This window comes from Mastigoproctus giganteus, chromosome 2 (genome assembly GCF_048544385.1).
Source record: "Mastigoproctus giganteus isolate SK-2022 chromosome 2, ASM4854438v1, whole genome shotgun sequence".
Taxonomy (NCBI): domain Eukaryota; kingdom Metazoa; phylum Arthropoda; class Arachnida; order Uropygi; family Thelyphonidae; genus Mastigoproctus; species Mastigoproctus giganteus.
Genome location: NC_143576.1, coordinates 164,223,092 through 164,242,443, shown reverse-complemented (window position 1 = coordinate 164,242,443; position 19,352 = coordinate 164,223,092). Strand labels below are relative to the sequence as shown.

The 19,352-nt window shown below is 36.2% G+C and overlaps 1 protein-coding gene across 3 annotated transcripts in view; it reads right to left on the bottom strand.

Annotated features, from left to right (window-relative positions):
- mof (males absent on the first) overlaps positions 1 to 19,352 on the bottom strand; it is a 220,151-nt gene that overhangs the window by 88,162 nt on the left and 112,637 nt on the right. For all 3 annotated transcript variants that reach the window (XM_090368765.1, XM_090368764.1, XM_090368766.1), the window contains exons 4-5: positions 8,889 to 8,942; positions 7,338 to 7,502 (exon numbers count right to left, since the gene is read on the bottom strand). In XM_090368765.1, coding sequence (XP_090224891.1) covers positions 7,338 to 7,502; positions 8,889 to 8,942 — 219 coding nt within the window. The remainder of the gene's footprint in view (positions 1 to 7,337; positions 7,503 to 8,888; positions 8,943 to 19,352) is intronic.

Here is a 19,352-nt window from a genome sequence, read left to right as displayed (position 1 = left end):
TAGTCTGAGCAAGATGAAGGATTCCACCAGCATTCAGCTTATCCAATCTTGAATGGATTGGATTGGATTAAATACCTCAATCAGATCTCCTTGCAGATGCCTAGTCTCCACATGCTTCAAGTTTCAAAACTGAAGCCTTTCCTGATAAGAACATCCTTTTTCTCTCCTCATAAATCTTTTTGTTCTTCTCTGCACCCATTCCAATAGATTCATTTCTTCCCTAAAATGAGGCTTATCCAGATTTGTATGCAGTGCTCAAGGTTGTCTTAACCATATACAATGGGATAATCATATCCTTATTTCTGTTGGCAAAATTCCTGCATATAATTGACAAAACCCAATGACATGTCCTGTCAGTCTATCTGCACTGCTCAGAGAACTTCATATCTGACTATACAATTACCCCCGGTCTTTTTCATTCTGCACTGCCTTCAGTGTGGTATCAACATAGTTGGCATGTTAATCTGGGATTAATGTTTCCCACATGAAGTAACTTCAATTGCCACCTCTCAGCCCAGCTGCCTGATTTGTGTAGAACATGATGCAGTAGCATAACCTGATTACTGTGAACTTCTCTGCCAATTTTCCTCAAAGATATTGATGAGAATATACAGGGGAAATGGTTTAAGGCAGTGTTTCTCAACTTTTTCTTTGTTGCAGCACACTTTTAAAGATGTTAAAATTTTGCAGCACACTACAATCACTATTGTTGTGTGTGTTATTTGGTTTTTAGGAGCATTAGCAACTACGGCCATATTGCTCTGGGAATATGCGGTGGTCATTCCCTGACCTTTCCGCATCCTCCGTATTTGGTGGTGATGGGCTCGAACCCCACAATCATTATTATACTCATATATGTTATACATACATACATACATATATATATATATATATATATATATATATATATATATATATATTATAAAAATTATAAATAAATTTTATAAATATATATATTATAATATTTATAAAATATATTATAAATAAAAATTATAAATAATATATATGTTATATTTATATATATACATATATTCACAAACTGGAAGTTAATTAACCTTATTTATGTTGGATATACTTAAAGATACACTTATTATTTGTTTTAAATGCTTTTAATGTGTTTTTTTGAACATACATGAATTGCATGAAATTTAAAAAAAAAAAAAAAAAAAAAAACACATACATGAAATTTAAAAGAAAATATGTAAAAAATTAACATATTTAAATATAAAAACAAACAAATATACAATTATAATTTAATCAGTGAGACGGTTGGGTTTGATGGAAGGCATACGGTTTTTTAATACAAGGATTTATTGTGGATAGGCTTACTCTCAGCTCCTCTTCTACTGACTTTAGTCTCTCTCTCTCTCTCTTTTTTATTTAATCTCGTTTAAAGCGGAAAACCCTGTTTCACACAAGTAGGAAGTGGAAAATGGCAATAAAATTCTAATTGCCTTTTCAAAATTCATGGATATTAATTTTGAATTTTGCTAATATATTAATTTTGCTAATATTAGTGTTATCAAAGTGAATTTCCAGCAACTGGTCACTATGGATCTCAGCTAATTCTTTTTCCTCTTGCAGATTAAGTTCTAATGTTGGAAGGTTTCTTGTTGCAGATGGGTCTCTTACCCACAAATATTTTTTTGGTATCAAGGGATGGAAAGTAATGCTCAATTTTTGTCTTTAACAGCTCTGATGTTTCACTTATTACATTAATTATTTTACTAAATAATATTGGTGTATTACACCAATATTATATAGCTAAATTCAACCCATAACATATTATGCCTTTCACATTTAGCCTTCAAAATATTAATTATTTTAGTATAATTCGTTTTGGCAGTCAAGGGAAACATTTCTAATTTTTTTTTTCATTTACATATTTTTTCCATATACTCAACTTTTCTTTAAAGGTGAACAACTTGTCAGTAGAAGTGAGCAAATTTTCCTCTGAGTCATGCATACTGATATTTAATTTATTAAGCTGCACAAATAAATCTGCTAGAAAAGCTAATTTACAGCACCAAATTTCATCACTTAAATAATCACAAAATTCTGATTGCTCCAGTGAAAAAAAAAATGAGCATTTGCTCATGCAACTTGTCCATATGCATAAGCACATTTCCTTTCAACAGCCATCGAACCTCAGTATGCATTATTAAAGTAAATTGATCAAACTCCAGTTCCTCACATCATTTTCCAAAAACACGTTTTTTGTGGTCTAGTTTTGATATAATTGACCATTTTAACCACTTGATCAAGTACAAGTTTTAAATTGGGTAAGACTGTCTTTGCTACTAGAACTTCTCTGTGTATAAAACAGTATGTTGTAATAATATTTGAATTGTGCCGTTTTACTAAATTTACAAATCCTTTTATTCCTTCCTGTTATTGCAGGAGCACCGTTGGTACAAATGCAAACACGACTTCCATAATATATGACACTTTTGTAAATAATTATTCATTACTTCGAAAATATCATGGTCGGTTCTTTGAGTGAGTTCATCACAAAAAAAAAAAAAAAAAAAAAAAAAAAGAAGGAGGAAAAAAAAGATTAATAATTGTGTCATTTTCAATAAACCTGACAAATGCTATTAATACAAAGGCTTTCCAATAATATCTGTAGAATTATCTACTTGCAATGCAAACAGTTGCCCAAAATTATTAATATGTTGAACAACTTCATCATCAAATCATCAGACATTTCTTTTATACACCTGTAAATTGTGTTGTTCGAGAGTGGTACAGTCATTATTTTTTCCTCGCTTCCTCTCCCAAAATACTTTTCATGATTACACGATATGCTGTTAAAATCAGACTTTCTGCAATCAGATGAGATTTTTTTTTTGCCACCAGTTCAGCTACTAAATATCCAGCTTCTTGCATCTTATCAGATATTTTAGCCATACTATAAAATTCTGTGCCTTGTTTTCTAGTAGAGGCCTGTAGTCTTTTAAAATATTCCATAGTTTTGGATGATAAATTCTCATGCTTTGTAGAAAAATGACGCTGCAATTTACTCAGCACCATTGATTCATTCGAAAATTTTAAACCAAATACCACACATAAAGGTTGAGGACAATCTTGGGTACCAGCATATGAAAATCTCATCACAAAACAATCATCACCATATTTACAACAAAATGCTTTCTTCTTTTTTGATGTTGATGGTTGCTTGTTTTTGTCATTTGCCTCTTCTGATTTCCTTTCACTAAAAATTTATCTATCGCTAATAATTTCTAAAAAATTAAAGTTACTTCTGGAAACTAATACAGTTAATTAAAAATACCTGTTCTATACGAATTAACTGAATATGATGAGATTTTGGAGATATAAAAACACAAAGGAAATTTCTTACTATTGTTAAAGTGTTAAAAAATGCTATCATTTTTTAACCCTTTCACCTGTTTCTTAGAAGCATTTATTCTTTAAAGTGTCCTATACTTTTTCCACGGTCTATACAATTAATCTGACGGAATGAACTAGTTTAACTTTCAGTTTTGTAAGGGCAGTCGGTCGCTTCCCTAGGGGGAAGTTGTGGTTGAAGAAACGATACACGCGTTTAGTGCCCAGAGCAATTAAATGACGTCAGTCACCCCTCTCCTCGACGTAAAGGGCAGTCTAGTCCGTGTATGCTTAATTGCTCACAAGCGAAAAGAGCAGTTTGCGACTTTGTCAGAAGAGCGTGAGAAATCAGAACATGAGACCTAATTCCTTACGAAATCGAAACTAATAAACCCAATGACTGTCATGATAAAATTCCGTTCTTAAAAGCATATCGATTTATGTTCAATGAAGCGATGTTAAAACAAAAGAAACTGCCTTACACAAACATGGTATTTCCGTTCTTCTCACGATATTTCATTTTTAGTGGTGACAATTCACAAAGTTGACAGTCCCCAAATGAAGTTCTTTGCCCAGCATTAGTGACCTGGTGATCTCAGAACAGGTCAGGGCAAATTAAGGGGGAAAAACCAGAGGTATTTATATGAAAAAGGGGAAAGAAAAGGGATCTTTTTCTTTGGACAGTCTTACAGCAGGTTGCGGGTTTTCTAGGTGGAAAAAGGAGAGTTCTTGCGAGTCGTAATGTAGATTTCGTGAGATTTGGTGTTGAAAAAGTTAGAGAGCGGATTCGTGAAGCTAAGTGAAAGATTAAGTCGGCAAAGAGAGAAAGTAAAAGAAGTTAGCCAGAGTCGTACGAATCGATAAAAGAGAAGAACTAAGAGGTGCCGGGGACAAACTACCATTTGCTGGTGAGTTTTTCTTAAACAACATAACCTAATCACTCGAAGTTAATCATATTTTCCCACTGCCTTTAATTCACACACACTGACCTCTCTTCTCATTAAAGTCATTCAGACAAATGTATATCTATTTGTATAGTTAGAAGTTAACAGTAAGCACGAATTGTCCAATTAGTTGTTTTAATACTAATTGTAATTATTATGTTGACAGATGATTCTTATTCAATTAAGGGAACAATTGTATGACATAACTGTCATCACAGATTGTAAATTCATTAGCTGAAAAGCCACATGAAGAACATTACAAAACTGTAATACTGCTATCAGCAAGATACTGCTTGTATTCAGCTAAATTACCTAATAATCACATACCAATTATTCTAATTTTTGACCAGTTCTATTGTACTCATTTGTATACTTATATGTTTAATAAATCTTGGTTTGTTGATCATTTTGCCTTGTGACAATTCTCTGATACACATAATTTATATAATTATTGAGTGGTTTTTGAGTTGGAGTTATGCGGGCTCAAGATTCACCTTAAGGAGAACCTTTGAGTTAATCACAACGCAATCTTGATGCTGCGGGCTTACTCTTATTTAAGTTGAGTGGGCTTGAGAGTGCAAGATTTTGTCCTAATCCAACTACTTGACTTTCATTTGAAACCCAGGTCGTCTGGAAACACGTATTAGCGTGCAGCCTTGTCAGAAGCTGAGTGATTCATGAGAATGTTGTTTAGGCAAGCATACACGTTAAAACAGAAGGAATCCTGTGGAACACTATGCTGCTTACAAGTTGTGCTTATACAACTGCAGGGTGCTTGGGTAAGACTCTCAAGCAATAAGAATGACCAAATAAAGGTGAACAGATCTAGTATTAGGAATCAAAAGACGATGTCACATTAACCCCTGGAAGGGGCTGGGATCAGTGCATCATAAATAAACAAATTTTTTATTTGTATTTTCCAGGGCACACCTGAAGCATACAGGTCGAGAAACACTGGTTTAAGGTCTGCCAGCAATTTAGGATAAAGAGATTGGGGAAAAAAAAAATCTAGGGTAACATATGGCCTGGGGGACAGAGAATCAAACATTCCTGAAAAAAAAAAAAATAATCTTGCTGTATCCCCCCAAACATTTAGGGGATACAGCCAGATTAAGTTTATCTTATAGTGTAAGCAGGCAGGCCATAAGTTTAAAAATGTACTACCAATGATCAGTAGGAACGTTTTTAGCAAAGAGAAAAAAAACTTTTTAAAGAAGGTCCAACCAAGGGAATCTAGATTGCATGGGAGCACTAAGAAGAATGAATCCTATGAGGAATATCTCATAACATTTTTCATAGGAAGCATGTGAAGTGCAGAGAATAGAGACTAGCTGTTTCAATTGGGGGGAGTGACAGAGGTGTTTAAGGACCTTAAAGGAACAAGCAGAATGAATGAGGGAAATATTTTCACACTGGTATGTTTTGTGTACTAACACAAAGAGAACACAAATATAAATCTTAAGTTTTGGATGCAATAGAAGATTAAATCTCATGAATTCATCTTTGGCAGCATGTTTTTTTTTTTTTTATCAATAGAACCGAACAGGAATAAAACTGCCTCTTGAAGCAGAGTGTCCGACAAGGTTCAAAATGGAATTGGATTGGATTACTTTTTAGAAATGGGAAAGTTTCTAACTAGTTCTAATTTCTACCAAACTTCACTGTTTTCACAAACAAACTTCACATTCCTACCAGTTGTAATATACGTTCATGTCAAAAAAAGAAATTACATTATTTCACATCAATACTGAAACATTTTGACTGATTATTCCTTAGGCCAGCAAAAACATATAAATTATGTAATTGGTGAATTAAGATTTTTTATTTTTGTATTTTATCATAAAAGATATTTAGCCACATTACAAGAATTTCAGTTTATTTTGTGCTGGCTGACTTAGTTTGAATTATGCAATGAGTATCTAGGACAGAGCAGGAGCCTATGAGTCAAATAAAATAATACTTATACAAGAATATTTAAATTAGTGACTGGTAATGAAGTTTAGTTTGATGTAGGTTCCTATTTTTGAAATATAAATATCATTTCCAATCTAAATTTCTGATTCAACTTATTCTTAAAATGATTAAATGTAATCATATCATCAACAATAGAACAACAAGATATAATATATTATTATTATTTTTCCCCCCCTTGCCTTTTCCAATTATATATGGGGGGGTCAGCGTTTTTTTTATTGTTTTGGCATGCAATTTTTATGGCCGGATGACCTTCCTGACACCAACCCTCACCTTTTATCTGGGCTGGGGATATGCGGTGGTCATTTCCTGAACTTCGACATCCTCCTTATTTGGTGGTCATGGGCTCGAACCCCGGTCTAATCAAGAAGCATGTGCTACGCACTACTGCTCCTACCCACTTGGCTACGGAGGCATCAATATATTATTATTATTTAAGGTACATAAATTTTCTGTTCATACTTCAACACAAGGTGGAGAGAATATAAGAATATTGCTGTATTTAACAGTTATGTGGGGCTGAACTACAGTCACTCAAATGCATGTACTTCTGCACCCTCACCTGAAATTCAAAGGTCTTTTAACAAATATAATAAAAGGCATGCAAATTATAATCCAAATTACCTACATATATTGTCAAAATTGGATTTTAAGTTGTGTTTATGTAACTATTTCTCAAATGAAATTTTTGGAGACAATCTTCTCAAAAATACATAGTTATAATGAGTTGACTTGGGGATTGCAATCACTTTCTGCTTACCTGGTGGAATTTATTATTATTCTTTCCCCTTTTGGGGAATGAACAGGTTTTTTTTTTTTTTTTTTTTTTTGTCCATACTGATATGTTTCTGCTTAATAAGAATTTGTTGAGGATACACTATTTTTAGTCAAAATATTCTGGTTAGTGCAATAAAATACAGTATTACAATGTTTATGTTTTTTATTTTACAGTACAACACCCATCGCATTACTTGGGAAATAAATTTTGTATTCTACAGTGTTGTTATTATATTCTGATATTATCACATTTCACTTAAAACCAAAGCAAGTATTATAAATTTTGGGGCATACCTGATGATACCGGTATGTTTTTTCAAGCCTCATGTATTTTAAACAGTATTCACATATCCACAACTTGGGTTGCTTTCCATATTCATCAGGAAATGGAGAAAAATACCATGCATCTATTTCATACTTTCCAAATTGTATTCTGTCTACATATTTTACCTTGGTAATCTGTTATAAAAAAAAAAAAAAAAAAAAAAAAGAATACTTATCTAAAATGTAGGGAACCCAGTTTATACACACAAAGAAAAATTAACACAATTCACTTAAACTACAATAAACTCTTGATTTAATGTACTTCAGATATAATGTAGTGTTTAATGAACCAGGGTTTTGCCCCTACAGGAGCAATGGTATTCATCAAGATAAAACATTTTTATTATCTATAAAGCAAGTTTAAGTTAACAGCTAATGAGGAAACCAGCTTTGTTTGCATTTATAGAAAAATTGAAATACTGTACAAAACATTTTTGTTCTCTTTTATGAACACAGATTTATTTTTAAAAAGGTTTATCTAAGTCATGCTTACAGTTCCTGCTGCTATGAATAAACTGTAAGCTAATATCAAGTTCACGTGTTCTGCATCTTTACATTGTGCAAGGGAGATGAGATTATCCTCACCATCAGCCTGCCAAGCATATCTACCATCAAGAGGATGTCATCTGAATTTCCAGTAAAATACTTAAAAGCTCTTCACACTCTGAATAAGTTTCAGTCACAGCTGTTTTTTTTTTCTCTCTTTATGAAAACCCCAAGCATGAGATGTACGAGGGGGAATCAAAAAGTTCTTACCCTTACCTAGGTGGCTCACGGGATCAAATCCCGGTCTAATCAAGAAGCATGTGCTATGCACTGCTGCTCCTGCCCACCTGGCTATGGAGGCGCCTGGGAGTAAATGACTTCTTCAGTGGTATAGTCATTTCTGTTTGTATCTGAAATCATCTTTACAACTTTTTTCAGCATATGTTGGCTTATTGCTATTTACTGGTTTCACTGCTTTCTCACTTCCTGAAATGATAAGTTCAGCTCTACTATGAGTCTCTATATTTCTTTTCCTTCCACCTCTGCTCAAGTATGCAGGGTGCACTCCTTGAAGTAAACGCATGTTGGTTTTGGAGTTGAGCAACTTTGTGGTCCTTTACACCACATAAGCATCATGACAGGCCTTTTGTGAGTGTCCATATTTCTAGCACTTTAAAGGACACATGGCCAAATTGGACAGTGCAAGAGTACCCAGCTGTGATAGAATTAAGAGACACTGGTGTAGTAAAAGTAAGGATGAGGTTCTTGCTACAAATATAATAACAATATTCTATGTACAGAACAAGGACAGGGAGCAACTTAGCCATCAAGGTGGCTAATTTAATGAACATGAGAAAATTAAGATACCCTGTTATAAAGCTGAATAATGCCAAAACAGAAGATATGAACAGTAAATAGATTTTATTAACTGCAAGAACCTGAAGTCACATAATTTAAATTGCAATAACTCACTAGTCCAGTAATATTGATAAGAAATACTTGTTACAAAACTGAGATTACAGAAAAGTAACTTACTGCTTCATGTTCTTTTTCTAGTGCAGCCGTTGTTGGATCCATTTCAGCATAAGTCTAAAAAATAAATAAGCACATTTGCATGAGCAGTGAAATATTATCAATTAAATAAATGAATATAAATTCATTATAAATACATATTTACATACACACACACATATATATTACTAGAAATAGAGAAGGTGTTTATAATGCAGTGGTCCATTATCTTACTACGTCAGAACATTTAATATTATTTTTAGAATATTTAAATATTTTTTATTATATTTTTAAGTTAGATTTAATGACATACATTAATTGAAATACATTTTAAACAAAATAACATCAATTTATTCATGACTTGTCAAGTAATGTTATTAATTTATCTCTACAGTCTGATGCAAGGGAATCAACAGATATTTAGAAGCCTAAACAACATTGCTTTATGGGGAAAAATGTAACTTGGGGAAAAATGTAACTATGGGGAAAAATGTAACTAAATGAAAAAAAATGGAGGACGAGAGTTTCCTGTGCAGACGTGCCTTTCTGCCGCTCTTGGAACAGAGAAGTTTTTTCTGATTTATTTTCTGCTTTATTAGTTTAAATTGACATATTAACTTATTTCTAGAGTAGCTTTATATTCCTATTACAGTACTTAAAGTTAAAGTAACTTAGATAGAGATTTGTAGGTATTACTTAGTATCGGAAAGGGTATCAAATCCACGTGTTTACCGTTCATAAACAGCCGCCATTGTTACGTGAAAATTAATCAGTAAAATCTATTAATCTTGTCGAACTTCATTGGAAATTAAATTGTACTTTTAACTACACATATAACCACTTAGGTTATGGAACATAAATAATTAGTAAAAATAAATAATTAATACATAACTTGATACGGAAGTTATATAAAGGAATTTCGTAGATGACACTCGTTACTGAAACGCGATACAGCATATCCGGAATTCGATAGCATTAGCTTTGTATAGTATAGTGCATAATATAATATTGTCAATTAATCAGTAGATCTATTAATCATGTTAAACTTCATTGTCAATTAAATTGTACTTTTAACTATATATATATATATAATGACTTAGAGTACAAACGTAACAAATAATTAATACATACTTGATACGGAAGTTATATAAAGGGAACTCGTAGATAACACTCGATACTGAAAAATAAATATAGCGTTATAACTGTGTTAAGATACAAGTTTAAGGTTTTAATTTTGTTCTGAAATTGTAATTTTATTGACATTTAAATCGAAATCATGACTCTGACCAGAGCAGCAAAGCAAAAGGCTCAAGCTAATGGGAGTGCTGTGACTCAGGGGAGAACTGAGGGGGGGTGTTGCCCTCTGAATCACAGCCTTTTAAGATGCACTGTTTGCTTGATGTTTGCGGAGCAATCGGGTATGGCACATGATACTGCCATGGGGAATGTCTTTGTGTGTGCACGATGCAAGGAGTGCAAGGAAATTAGGCGACAACTCGGCGTTGTTATGGGCCTATATGAGACCTTGAAGGACAGGGTGGATGCCCTCGAAGGAAATAAATTGAGGGGCCCATCAAGCTCTCAGCTGCCCACATCAACGCCAGAGCTTGCACTTGGTCATCTTGCAACACAGAGGCAGCCCCCAAGGCAGAATGCGCTGGTCCCACAGGAACTAGTAGTTGTTGGTGACTCTATTGTCAGGGAAACGGGGAACATGCTTTGTAAAAAGGATAGGTGGAACAGGACCAGGGTATGTCTGCCAGGGGCAAAGGTTGATGACGTTGTAGAGCAGATATCATCTTTTAAGGGTACAAAAGGTGATATAGTTGTACACATTGGCACTAATGATATTAAGAGTAGGAGACCAGCGGAATTACTTAACAAGTACATGTCACTGTTGAAAAAAAGCCGTGAAGTAGGGTTGAATTTGAAAGTGTCTGCAATTCTGCCAGACACGATAGGAGGGAGTATATGATGAGAGCCTTGTCGATCAATTCGGCTCTGGAAAGATTGTGCAAAGGCTCAAGGGGTAGAATTTTTTTCAGCCTGGAATGTACTTGTTAACAGGAGAGATTGCTTCTACAGGGATGGGATACACTTAAATAGAAAGGGTGCAAGAATATTTGCTGATGCTATCGAGGCAGTGTTAGGTGGGTCGGAAAACTGCTAGCTTGGGGGGGGGAGACAAAGACTAATGGATTAACTGTAGCCACTGGCAGAGGTGAAAGAGATTCTTGCACTGCTTCTATTGGAATGAGCAGAAGTCTGAAAAACAAGATGCAGGATATTTCAGAGACTGCTGGAAGTCATTGCGGTACAAGTAAACACATGGGTTGTGTTAGGGTTTTTTTTTTTTTTTTTTTTATGAAAACCCCAAACACGAAAGGTATCAAAACCTATAGTACTTAGTACCGTGCATGGGTTGAAGGAGAAGTATGGAGGGGAGGGGGATGCCGGAAACTTTGCTCTAGAGACTAAACATGGGTTTCACCACTTCAAGCCTCCAATAAGCAAAGTGGTGGTATTTCACCGGTTGATGAAAGACATCTACCACCTGGATAGCTAAGAATAGAAACAGGTGCATGTATACTTGCGTGTACACCAATGCTAGGAGTTTAGTAAATAAATTTGATGAATTTGAGGTATTGCTCAAAACATCAAAGGCAGATATTGTTGGGATATCAGAGACGTGGTGTCACACAGATATAAGGAATGCAGAACTGGAATTTGGGGAGTACAATGTGTATAGAAAGGATAGACAGGACAGGAGGGGAGGAGGGGTTTTGCTATTAGTTAAAAAAAAACACATAAAATCCAGGGAAGTGAAGCCAGTCGACATTGATGGACAGGGCAGTGTCGAGTCAGTTTGGTGTGACATAAGCATAGGTAAATCAAAATTGAGAGTAGGAGTGTGCTATAGGCCTAATGACTCTGATGAGTATAATAAGATACTGTACAGGGAAATAGAATGGGCCAGTAAATCAGAGTCTTATAATGGGGGATTTTAATTTCCCAGATATTGACTGGAATTTGTGGGTTGGTCAATCACACACTAGCAAGGCTTTTGTGGATTTATTGGATGATTGTTTTCTACACCAGCATGTTCGGGAGGCAACTAGAGGGAGTAATACTCTTGATCTGATAATCAGTAGTGATTCTTCATGCATTAGGAATCTGCAGATAAAGGAACCACTGGGTGGCAGTGATCACAGTGTGCTGAAGTGGGATTTACTCAAAGGAGGTAACTACCATCAGAGGTAAAGGGAAGGGTTTTTGCTTTCGTAAAGGCGACTATGATGGTCTGAGACAGTATTTAAATTCTATACAGTGGGACCAACTGATGATGTTACAAACAGCAAATTCAAAATGGGAAGCATTCAAGGAACTAATCTTGGAAGCTACCAGGCTTTACATACCAACCAAGAAATATTGTTCAAGGTTCAGGCCTAAATGGTTGTCAGATGAACTAATGAGACATATGGCAGAGAAGAAAAATGCATGGGATACATACAAATTAATGGGTGACATGGAAGCCTATGATAGATATAAGTTGGTCTGTAACCAAGTCACAAAGGAGATTAGGCAGGCAAAGGCAGATTATGAGAAATCCTTGGCAAAGGATGCAAAGAAAAACAGAAAAGAGTTCTTTACCTATTTAAACTCAAGAAGGAAAGGGATGAATCAGATTGGTCCACTGGATGTTGCTGGTTCAACAGTTGAGGATCCAGCTCAGGTGGCTAACAATCTAAACGAGTATTTTGCCCCTACATTCACACGTGAGGAGTTATTCAGGAAGGGGAATGTCGTAGGTGAAGTAAACATTGGCAATGAGCTAGATGATTTTCTAATAACAGAGGAAAGTGGAGGAGAAATTGTTGAGGATAAACATAAAAAAGGCACCCAGGGTGGATGGGATCTATCCAGTTATATTAAAGGAGGCAGCAAAGGAAGTAAGCAAACCCCTAGCCATAATTATGAGAGCTTCTTTGGACTCAGGGGAGGTACCCATGGACTGGAGATGTGCAAATGTAACCCCAATTCACAAAGGAGGATCAAAGGCTGACACAAGTAATTATAGACCTGTTAGTTTAACTTCGGTTCCAGGAAAATTAATGGAGGCACTGGTTAAAGAAGCACTGCAGGATGATCTGGACAAGAATTCAGTTATAGCTCAGACACAGCATGGTTTTGTTAAGGGCAGGTCTTGTCTGACCAATTTGATTGGATACTAGGATGTAGTCACAAAAGAACTGGATGCAGGGAATAACTTTGATATTATATATTTGGATCTTAGAAAGGCTTTTGATAATGTTGCGCATGGAAGACTGCTGCACAAATTGGAGAAGTGTGGCATTGGAGGCAAATTGCTGCTATGGACAAAGGGATGGTTGAGTGGCAGAAGACAGAGAGTGGTAATCAATGGACACTGCTCAACGTGGACTAATGTTATTAGTGGAGTTCCTCAGGGTTCAGTGTTAGGTCCATTGTTGTTTTCTGAATTTATAAATGATACTGATGATGGTGTATCAAGCTTAATGTCCAAGTTTGCAGACGATACCAAGGTTGGCAGGGTTGTTAAGGACACTACTGATACTATGCTGCTGCAACAGGATCTGGAAAGGTTGAGCAGATGGGCTGAGAGGTGGCAAATGAAGTTTAACATTGACAAATGTAAAGTACTACATATGGGAAACAGTAACCCCAGATCAACGTATCAACTCTGTGGTACTATGCTGACAGTGGTAGAGAATGAAAAGGACTTGGGGGTAATTGTGCAGGCAGATATGAAGTTCTCTGAGCAGTGCAGACGAGCTGCAAGAGTAGCTCATGGTGTCTTGTCAATGATGTACAGGAATTTTTCTAGCAGGGACAGGGATGTGATTATTCCCTTGTATAAGGCATTGGTCAGGCCACATCTTGAGTACTGTATACAGGTCTGGAGGCCTCATTTCAAGAAGGATGTAGAGCTGCTGAAACGAGTACAGAGAAGGGCAACAAGATTAGTGAATGGAACAAAGGGTTGCTCTTACGAAGAAAGGCTTAAGTTTTGCAAATTACAGAGCCTGGAGACTAGGCATCGGCGAGGTGATCTGATAGAGGTGTATAAGGCTTTGAATGGCTTGAGCATGCTCAATGCCGATGGGATTCTTCCTCTTGCTCAGAATAATCACCTGAGAGGGCATAAATTCAAATTGAGGAAGGACGGATGTCGGATAGATGTGCGGAAATATGCCTTTAGCCAGCGGGCAGTTGGTTTGTGGAATAGACTCCCATCGCTTGTTGTTGAAGTTGATAGCCTAAACAAATTTAAGGCTCAGCTGGACAGGTATTTCGAACGAACGGAGGGGTGAAATGGGAGTAGTGGTTGTTTTTTTTTTTTTTGGCTGATGCTGAATAAGCTTGCTTTCTTGCATCATATATGCCTCTACTAATGCTAATGCTAATGATTAATGCGTAAATAACTGCACTGGCCTGTAAATTAATGTAATGAAATACTAGGAGCTTATTAATTTCAACTGCAATATATTGTTGTACAAAAAACTGCTGTATACCTAATGCTTGGAAATTAAACTATTTCAATTTCTCATCCACCCAAGGAATCACATAGCTTTGACATCAATCTACTGCCATGCTAAAACAGTGATGTGGAATCCTTCTGAATCAATGTGACCAATAGACAGACAAAGCCAGAGGGGTTTACAACTAGCCATTGAAAAAGAATATTATCATGACCTTTATTTTGTGTTCACATGGATTTGAATGCATGTTCCACTGAGTTTACAACTAGCTATTTGGTGTTATCATTAACTGTATAACTGTTTATCATTATCTGATTAATGATAATATAAGAATATTATGATATTTTGTGGGCACACGAATTTGAACTACAGTCAACTCAAATGCATTTTATATTGTACTATGCCAGATAACCAATTATATACACAGTGAGATCAAGAAGTTCGAGAACCGAACTTATATTTAAGGATATGCAATACTTAGATTACTACAATGAATTTTTCAAAATAATGACCTCTGGAATTTACCATTTTTTTTTGATCCATCATAAATGAGAGAATACATTAACATCCCTCTAAAAAGAAAAAAATTCTAACACATCTTTTTGATAAATACTCTGAGCACAACCATTTCCAACTTGGGTGAGATATAAATCACAAAATGACATAGATACAAACAGGTGGGGGGACAAATAAATAAAATATAAGTTAACTAAAGAAACAAAAAAAAAAAAAAAAATTGCTAATAAAATGACAATAAAACAAAACTCTGATTCCTTTAATTAAAAGGAAAAACAGATAGAGAATGATGCTTGGAAAAAGACCAAATGAACAGAATTTCTGTTCATTTTGACTTTCTGCTACATCTATCTCTTCATTGATGAAGACCTGATGAAAACCTAATAAGGCCTGAAATGGCATTTGGAAGAGTGGCAGAAGTTTCCATGTTTACGGTCAACAGCCAGCAATTCACAGCCTGGTTATTTGGCAACTAATAGAACAAGCTTATCTGCGAAAAGATCTAAACCTCCCAAGGACTTCCTAATTAATTTCACAAATATACGTGGTCTCAATTCTAATCTCAACGATGTCCATTTCCACTTGCAGTCTGCCAAACCACATGTACTTTTTCTGACAGAATCTCAGTTATTGGTTGATTCAACTACTGCTCATCTCAGATGCCCAAATTATTTGCTGTATGATTCCTTTCGCCTCAAAGGTGGTACTTGTGCATATGTCCGTTCTGATATTCCCTGTCAGAGACTTGGCAATTTGAAATCTCCTCTCTTTGATCTTCTCTGGCTTAAAATCTCTCTACCTCATTGTGTCAAATTCATCTGTTGTCTCTACCATTCTCCCAACTCCACTAATCACTTGGAGCTCTTTAACTTCCTCTCGTTGCAACTTGACTTTCTTCAGTCCAACTTTCCTAACAGTGAGGTAATTTTCCTTGGTGATTTTAATGTTCACAACTCCAGCTGGCTTCCGTTTCCTAGTCACACCGACCCAGCAGATCGTGATGCTGAGGCTTTTGCAATTACTAATGACCTAGCACAGATTGTTCATTTACCTACAAGAATACCGGACAATCCGAATCATACAGCCAATACGCTTGATCTTTTTCTCACAAACAACCCTTCTAAGTACACGGTCGAAGTGAGAGGTCCTTTAGGCACTTCAGATCACAACTTGGTGATTGTCTCTTCTCCAATGGAACCTTTATCTCATGGCTATTCCCAACCTCGTGTTGTTTGGCATTACAAGAATGCAAAATGTGGATGACCTGCGAGACTTCTTTTCTTCTTTTCCTTGGTCGGATTACTGTTTCAAAACTCCTGATGTCAACGTTTGCTTAGATCGTGTCAGTGAAATTATTCTTGCAGGAATGGAATCCTTTATCCCACACTCCACTTTAAAATCTCGTCCTTTTTCTAAACCTTGGTTTTCCAATAAATGTGCTAAGGCTGTTCAAGAGAAGAACGTTGCATATCGTAACTGGCTTGTTTCTAATTCTTCAGTTTCATTTTCTGCCTACAGCAAAGCTCGCAACAATTGTAAAGCAGTTATTAATCAGTCCAAACTAGAGTTTGAACAGGCTAAGAGTAGAAAACTTGCTTCTTGCCCTAATGGTAGCCGAGCATTCTGGTCTTGCCAAAGCTATTGGCCTCAACTTTTGCCCATCTCTGCTTCCACCTCTGTCCAAACCAGATGGTTCTGTTGTCACTTCAGCCAAGGATAAAGCTGACCTGCTAGCATCCCATTTTTCTTCCAGCTCATGTATTAATGAACTTGGTAAAACACCTACCACCATTCCCAACACGGTCCATTCAATGCCTCCTGTGGTCTTCTGTCAAAAGGATATCAGAAGGATTTTGATGAATCTTGATGCTAAGAAAGCTCCAGGTCCTGATGGTATTTCTCCACTTGTTCTCAAAATCTGTGCTCCTGAACTTACTCCTATTCTTTGCCGCCTTTTTTCACTTTCTTATTCCAAAGGTGTTTTTCCTTCTGCTTGGAAATTTGCTCATATCCAGCCAGTTCCTAAAAAGGGTGACAAATCCCTCCCATCCAATTATCGTCCCATTGCAATTACTTCTACTCTTTCTAAAGTAATGGAGAAATCAATCAACCGCCAACTCTTAAACTACCTAGAAACCTTCCGTCTGATCAACGATCACCAGCATGGATTCCGTCAGTGTCGATCCACTGGTGATATCCTGGCTTATGTTACCCATTTATGGACTACTTCAATGGAAAGGTTCGGTGAAACACAAGTAGTTGCTCTTGACATCTCAAAGGCTTTTGACCGTGTTTGGCATAAAGGTCTTCTAAACAAGCTTCCATCTTATGGTTTGCCAACTGTTTTTAGTAATTGGTTATCCAGTTTTCTCTCTGATCACTCACTGAGTGTGATGGTAGATGGCTCTCTGTCTTCTAACTTCTCCACTAATGCCGGTGTCCCCCAAGGTTCCGTTCCTTCCCCCACTCTTTTCCTCTTGTATATCAATGACCTTCTTCCATTGACTGGAAATCCTATCATTAGTTTTGCCGATGATAGCACATTGCATTCAACTTTCTGTTTTGAGAAATCTTGTCCTGCCCAATCAGCTTCAATTTCTCGAAAATCTGCTACCAATTCCTTAAATGCTGATCTTCAGGTAATTCTCCAGTGGGGCAAAGACAACTTAGTTGATTTCAACCCTTCTAAAACTCAGTCTTATCTTATATCTCGCAAAAAGGATTCTTCTGCTCCTATGCTTATCTTTAGTGACACTCCAATTTCTAGGCAAAAGGATATATCTCTTTTGGGGATTACCCTGACTTCTAATCTCTCTTGGCACAAGCACATTACAAATATTGCTTCCTCTGCATCTAAAAAACTTGGTTTTCTCTTTCGCTCTCGGCGTTACTTTTCTTCCAAACAGCTGCTCACTCTGTATAAATCGCAAATCCGCCCTGCCATGGAATATTGTTCCCACATTTAGGGTGGTGCCCTCAAAACCTCTCTCAGGCTTCTTAATTCCATTCAGAAGCAGGCAGTTAGGTTAATTAATGACTCATCTCTAACAGAGTCTCTCCACTCGCTTTCTCATAGACGCACTGTTTCTGCTGCATGCCTCTTTTACAGATACTTCCATGGACACTGTTCTTCTGAATTGGCTTCAATAATTCCTGCTCTCTCTTTCAAAACAGTCCGAACACATGCTGCCACCAGCCAACATCCATTCACTGTCCAACTTCAAACCCACAGAACCAACTTTTCATCTTCCTCATTTATTCATTCAACTGCCGTTTTCTGGAACAACCTTCCTTCATACGTATTTCCTGAAAATTACAATCTACAGAAGTTCAAGTCCAATGTCAACACATATCTTCTTTTGTCTTCTCAACCTCCAACCCAAGCACGGTACGAAGTACTATAGGTTCTAATACCTCTCGTGTTTGGGGTTCACATAAAAAAAAAAAAAAAATTCCTGTTTCCATAATTGTTAGCAGGTCTCGATCTCTAGGCTTTACATTTGGGTGGATAAGATTTCTGTAATTCAGAAAACAATGTATTGGAAAAGTATTTAAAAACAATGTATTGGAAAAGTATTTAAAAACAATGTATTGGAAAAGTATTTAAAAACAATGTATTGGAAAAGTATTCAGAAACAATGTATAAACCATAATCTGGCATGCTGGTCCAGTGCAGGTTGGCAGATCAGCCGTATTTAGCAGTCAAGGGCTTGAACCCCGGTCTACTCAAAGAGCATGTGCTACTGCACTCCCACTCCCGACCACTCGGCTATGGAGGCTTTTTTTTTTTTAAATGTCCAACCATTCTATAGGCGTAAGCATATCCATGGCTTGGATCATATCCTTTTCTTAATATCAGAGTTTTAGAGTTCAAAAATGGTTAGTTAAATAAAAACTTGAACATTAAACAAACAAACAAACAAAAAAATTCATTACTGTCACTTAGCCTTCTCTGAAGAGAATATATCTTGACAATTTATAATCCATATATCTTAGTCAAAGATATATGGATTACAAATTTCCATAGAAGTTTCCATCCTTTTCCCGAGGAAGCTGGCTTCTACTATCTAGTAATAAGTTTTTCCATCTTCTAAACACAGCATTTACATAGTCATTAAAATACTTATACAGTATTTTCCCTGTGAACAATACCCAGAGAGCCTCTTTTAAATCCATACCAGCAGACATCTCCAATGTTGGTCTTAGATCAACATAATTTCTACACTGGAACATTATATGTTGTGAAGTTTCCTCCTGTCAACATGGACAGGTTCCGTGCTCAATTAATCTAAATTGGAACAGTTTATATGCCAAGCCATGTAGTAGTAGTAGTAGCATGTGATACAAGAGAGCAAGTGTATGAGCTTATGCAGCATCAGCCAAAAAAAAAAAAATTACACCATTCCTTCCAAATGCCTGTCCAGTTCCTCCTTAAATTTATTTAACCTATCAA